At 40.3% G+C, this 5,708-nt stretch overlaps 1 protein-coding gene across 1 annotated transcript; it reads left to right on the top strand.

Annotated features, from left to right (window-relative positions):
* Positions 1-3,079, top strand: LOC128864059 (uncharacterized). The gene is made up of 3 exons (XM_054103584.1): positions 1-971; positions 1,041-1,741; positions 2,982-3,079. The coding sequence occupies exons 1-3, from the start codon at positions 1-3 to the stop codon at positions 3,077-3,079; spliced, it is 1,770 nt and encodes a 589-aa protein (XP_053959559.1).
* Positions 3,080-5,708: the final 2,629 nt, after the last annotated feature.

Below are 5,708 nucleotides of genomic sequence, written 5' to 3'. Positions count from 1 at the left end.
ATGCAGCTTTATCGCAATATAACTGCGCTGCTTAGCTTAATCGAACTGTCACCTATTTTTCAACAATTCAACCAAGTGGTGAAAGATATTTGCATTGCAACAGCCTCGGAGCAGGAAATTCTCACTTTCATCTACACGAGCATCGGAAGTACAAATTGCGGTACACACAGCCACACCCACTTAAATGTGCCACTCATCTTGCACACACTTCACACTCAAAATCCAACAACAGCCGTCATCAACATCGACAAGCGTTCGCCCATCGAGCGCTACAGCGAGCAATTCAATCGTAAAGTACTCAGTATTGTGCAACTTAGCCAGAACAAACCTAGGGATGAGCAATTGTTGCAGTCACTGTGGAAACGTATTTACTTGAATAGACAGAGTGCGCTTATACTGCTTTTCGATGATATGGCCACTGAAGCATATGTGGCGAGGATTCTTAAATTCTGTGCAAAACAGCGCGCACCGAATGTCATCGCTTTGCAACCTCATATGGCAGTGCAAGATTGGAGCTACTGGACATTGCAAATGTTTCCCATACAGAAAACTGTGAAGCGAACATTCCAGCCATTCTACCGAGATCTTTTTCCCAAACATCTAAAAAACATGCATGGACATCCTTTACGTGTAATGGACAATGCATGGCATCCACAGTTTTACAACTACACACCCACACATGGACCAGAGACGCTTAGTGGGTATATGGGCAGAGCTTTAACGGAATATGCACATCGCCATAACGCGACAATCGAATTTCCATTTTCTATTAGAAATGAAGTTAATGCTCTTTCCAGAATGCGTCAAGCTTTTGAAAACAACGAGGCAGACATTGGTATGCTTGCTCCCATAGAAATTGGTGATAATGTATTTCAATCCACGTTTGAGGTGCTCCGTAAAAACTGGTGCTTTATCGTACCAGTGGAAACCCCAATACCGGCATACACTTTTTATTATAGTATAATGGACAAGTGGGTCGTTATTTTATTCTGCATCAGTGTAGTATTGATCTCTTTGATTTGGACACGAATGTCTTACAGGAAATATCAACAGCAACAGCCCCTTTTCGAGAGCATTGTCAATGTATCCGTACTTCAAGGTCTGGTAGGCATGCCATTTTGGACAAGAAAGTCCATTTCAACCATTCATAAAATCGTGTCCGTTATTATCTCATTGGCCGGTGTCATCCTGGGTACCGCTTACAGTACTTACTTGCAGAGTTTCCGTGTAGATCCACCCGTAGAGCCGTGGTCAAAGACTATTGATGACCTATTAGCACGCGGTATCAAGGTGGCAGCGTCAAATATTACCATACTTGGGATGGAGTATAATAAAGAATTTGTTGAATACCTTCCAAATTTAACATACTTCAGCAATTATACAGAGCTACTAATGCTACGAGACACATTAGATACTAGCTATGCATTTCCAGTCTCCGACATATGGTTCATCTACGATGAGCAACAAAAGTATTTCTCGAGACCCCTTTTCCGCTTATCGGACATTTGTTTGGGAAGAAATATACCATCAGCATTGCCCCTGCAGAAGAATTCCGTATATCGTCAAAGCCTAAATAAATTCGTTTTGAAACTGCATGAAGTTGGATTAATGAACTACTGGATGCGTCACAGCTTCGTAGAGTTATTGGAGATGGATGTGATTTCATTGGAAGATCGAAATAAGCAGCCTCTTTTCGTTCCAATGAAATTGGAGGACTTGCGTGTGGTATTCATGGGAATGGGTGTGCTAATTTCTTTCAGCATTTTGTGTTTCGTGTTGGAGTTATTTTGGGTACAGCTTCGAAAATATTTACGTAGCATGAGAAAAATAGTAAGAAAGATAATGAAGATTTAAAGATTCAAGTATGATAGAGTATTTATTTTTTGCTATTTAGGTGGGTGAATAGAAAGTTTCTAATGTTCTCCGCTAGATGTTTTTAGTGCGCCATCGGGCGATTTGAGAGTGGAATTATGCTTCACAGAAAGTGCTTTGAAAATTTGTTCATTCGTGAGGCTGGTTAAGTATTATAGCGTTCAAAAATAAAGATAAAAAATTAAAAGTTCCATATATATTAATTATTTAGTTCCTCCACGCAGGAGATACATGCAGCTAAAAAGATATGTGTTGTTCATGAAATCATTTTATTATGTAACAGCACAGCGGTGATTCCAGCGATTGTGTTGTGGTACTCATCGGAATAAAGCAAACATTTTACTTCACCTAATATTTACATACTTATACTTATCAATGTCAATCTACATATTAAACTATTACAAATAAACAGTAGTTGAAAAATTTATAATATTCTTGTCTACTATCGCGCTGGGGTAAGAAATATGAAAATTATTTTTGATTGGTACAGAAAAGGGAGAAATGTATCTACTTCTAGGCCTCTAATTTGTTGCAGGTCAATTTTTGCATCCAGAATCGACCAGATATGCACAACACTTATTTAATATATGCCTAGCGAAGGGAACGTCTCCAACGATATGGAAGTGACAAAGGCTGGTTCTACAACCCAAACCCGGCAAACCTCCCATAGAACCGTCTAGCTTCAGGCGAATCAGACTACTCGTCTCTGCAGGTAAATTATAGAAGTGAATCATTTACAACCGCCTCGAGAACGAGATCGAACCCGCAAATTGACAGATTATGACAATCAGTTTGGTGCCAGAAAAGTAGGGTTCACCGTTGATGCTGTGAATATTGCCACAAAAATTGCACAATAGGTGATAAGTGGTGCCGGACGGCTCGAAGGTTCCAAAGAGTACTACTTAGTAGTAACTCTGGATGTTGTTCCACAGTTTTAAGCCGACTCCGAACGGAAGATATTTTTTATGAAAAGCTTTTTCATGGCAGAAATACACTCTGAGGTTTGCCATTGCCTGCCGAGGGGCGAGCGCTAATAGAAAAAACTTTTTCTTAGTTTTGGTGTTTCAGCGAGATTCGAACCTACATTCTCTCTGAATTCCGAATTGTAGTCACACACCTACCCACCCCGCTACGGCAGGTATCTCCTTACCTCACTTCGGAAAATCGTACTGGATTGCAATACAGCAGCAGGCAGGAAGAGTTGTAAGATGTTAGGCGGCGTCCCCCAATATTCTGTGCTTGGACGATTACTATGGGCCTTCATGTACGATGGTGTTCTGGGCCTCAATATAACTAATGGCGCCAACATTATCAGGTTTTTTCGCGATATCACAGTAGTCATTATGGGAATAATGATGAATGCAGGCTATTACTTAAAATACTTCTGGAGTATGCGACCGAAAAGACATCAGCGACTGTAGCAGCACTAGCGCGAATAATCCTAAACGCGCGCGGCCCAAAGCAACGGCGAATTCTACTTCTAGCAGGAGTGGTGAAAAACCAAATTTTGTACGGTGCTCCTGTCTGGCGTACGAGGTGTGTTCAAAAAGTATCGCGAATTTTGTGTTTTTTTCAAAAATTATTTATTTATTCATTAATTTCTATTTTGTCCCCTTCAAAGCAATCCCCATGAGATATTATGCACTTGTGCCAACGTTTTTTCCAATCTTCGAAGCACTTCAAAAAATCATTTCCTTTTATCTTGCTCAGCACCTCCTTCGATGCGGTCTTTATCTCGTCAATCGTAGCGTAGCGTCATCCTTTCATGGGCCTCTTCAGTTTCGGGAACAAGAAAAAGTCACAGGGGACCAGATCTGGAGAATACTATGGCTATGGCATCATATGTGTGTTGTTTATGGCCAAAAAGTTGCGCACAAGCAACGGTGTGTAAGCAGGGGCGTTATCGTGATGCAGGAGCCAATTTTAGTTCTTCCACAAATCCGGGCGTTTCTGGCGGATTGCTTCCCGCAAATTGCGCATAACTTGCAGGTAATATTCCTTATTGAGCGTTTTACCCTGTGGCAAGAACTCATGATGCACAATGCCCTTGCAATCGAAGAAAACGGTGAGCAAAACTTTAACATTCGATCGAACTTGGCGCGCTTTTTTCGGTCTTGGTTCGTGCGGCAGCTCCCATTGAGATGATTGAGCTTTGGTTTCCACGTCATAACCATAAACCCACGATTCGGCACCAGTTATGACCCTCTGGAGCAAATTTGGGTCGTCACGGACAGAGTCCAACATCTCATTAGCAATGATGATGCGATGCTGCTTTTGGTCGAAATTGAGCTGTTTTGGTACGAATTTTGCGGCGACCCGTCTCATCCCCAAATCATTGAAAAAATTGAGTCCCACGAACCAATCGATATGGTGAGGTCCTCAGCAACTTCTCTAACGGTGATTCGACGATTGGTCAATACCATTTTCTTCACTTCATCAATTCTTCTGTCAACAATTAACTGAACATTAAGAATGGCCAAACTCATCGGCATGAGTGAGAGACATGAAAATCAACATATCGCCACAAAAAAATCGAAATTCAAATATACGTAACCTGCGAATATTCAAAATTCGCGATACTTTTTGAACCCACCTCGTAGTATTCGTCTTATTTCTGCAATATAAAGGAAGCGTATCGTTTATGAGCGCTTCGAGTCTACTCCGCCTTTAAAACTGTGTCGGAAGAAGCAGCACTAGTTATCGCTGGAAGCAGTGTTAGCTAAGAGTGTCACGCAAACATGGGAAACTAGTACCCAAATTTGACAGAATAAATGAAACAACACAACGAAGAGCCGCTACATTCCTGACTTCCGAAGCTGGCTCGAAAGAAAACACGGAGCACTGGATTTTTGCCTGACGCAGTTTTTAACCAGGCATGGATGCTTCAAAGCATACCTCCATCGGATCAAACACGAATCAGATCATAGTTGTGAATATTGTAGGGAAAATGGCATGGCACATGTCCACCGCGTATTCTTCGAATGCAAGCGATTCAATGGCTCTAGATTGAAGCTTACTGCAACCCATGCTACAAAGTAGGGAAAAATGGGAGGCAGCATGCGATGCGCCGACTAGTTCGCCCATGTTACCTTTGAGTGAAATAACTCAGCTATTTCATTAAGGGATGTGCAGCATTTTATGGCTCTCTTGGCGGTTGTCGGATGTTTTGTGAGAGATTTTATCGGCGCGTGGGTAGTCACACTGTACTCTTATTATTGCCTAATGGCCTAATGTTCAAGATACTGCAGTAGATGGGAAGCCAAAATCTGCCGTCTGTTGTATGTATACACAAAAAATTATAAAAAAAAATTATAAACCACGAATGGAAAATCAGAAAGTGATCCAACACATATTCTGCAAGCTGGTTAATTTGGAGGCTTAATATAGATATAATAAAAAGTAAATTTTCAAAAATTTTCAAAAACGTTTTTTAATTCTGAGATTTATTCAGTGGTGAAAATTTAGATGTAAACTTTTTGAAAAATAAAATAAAATAAAATATTTCCAAGCAAGTTTTGACAAAAAAATTAAATTCTTTGCAGACATTTTTTGAACAAAAATTATATCCACATTTCCTATCACCTTCTAAATCTTTTTTTTCGAACCTTTTCACATTCGGTAAAGAAGGAATCATCCACACCCCTTTCGTAAACTTGAACTAATCTAGGCTAGGTCAATGCGTTTTAAATCTTTTAAAATGTCAGATTACGAACCAGTTCTCATTTTTCCTTGTTCCCAAATACCGATTTATACTTTTCAAATTTAATGGCAACAAATAGTTATTTTTCTCTATTTTTTACATTTGCACCTTATTCTTCCCGTGGTGAAAGCTGCCA

Source organism: Anastrepha ludens, chromosome 2 (genome assembly GCF_028408465.1).
Source record: "Anastrepha ludens isolate Willacy chromosome 2, idAnaLude1.1, whole genome shotgun sequence".
Taxonomy (NCBI): domain Eukaryota; kingdom Metazoa; phylum Arthropoda; class Insecta; order Diptera; family Tephritidae; genus Anastrepha; species Anastrepha ludens.
This window is presented reverse-complemented; position numbering and strand designations above follow the sequence as displayed.

What these genes read in the sequence shown, in the direction of transcription:
- LOC128864059 (XM_054103584.1), top strand. Translation starts at nt 1, where the DNA reads ATGCAGCTTTATCGCAATATAACTGCGCTGCTTAGCTTAATCGAACTG. An exon ending in TATTATAGTATAATGGACAA is followed by an intron (nt 972 to 1,040) that starts GTGGGTCGTTAT and finishes AATGTCTTACAG; the next exon opens with GAAATATCAACAGCAACAGC. An exon ending in TGTGGTATTCATGGGAATGG is followed by an intron (nt 1,742 to 2,981) that starts GTGTGCTAATTT and finishes TCCGAATTGTAG; the next exon opens with TCACACACCTACCCACCCCG.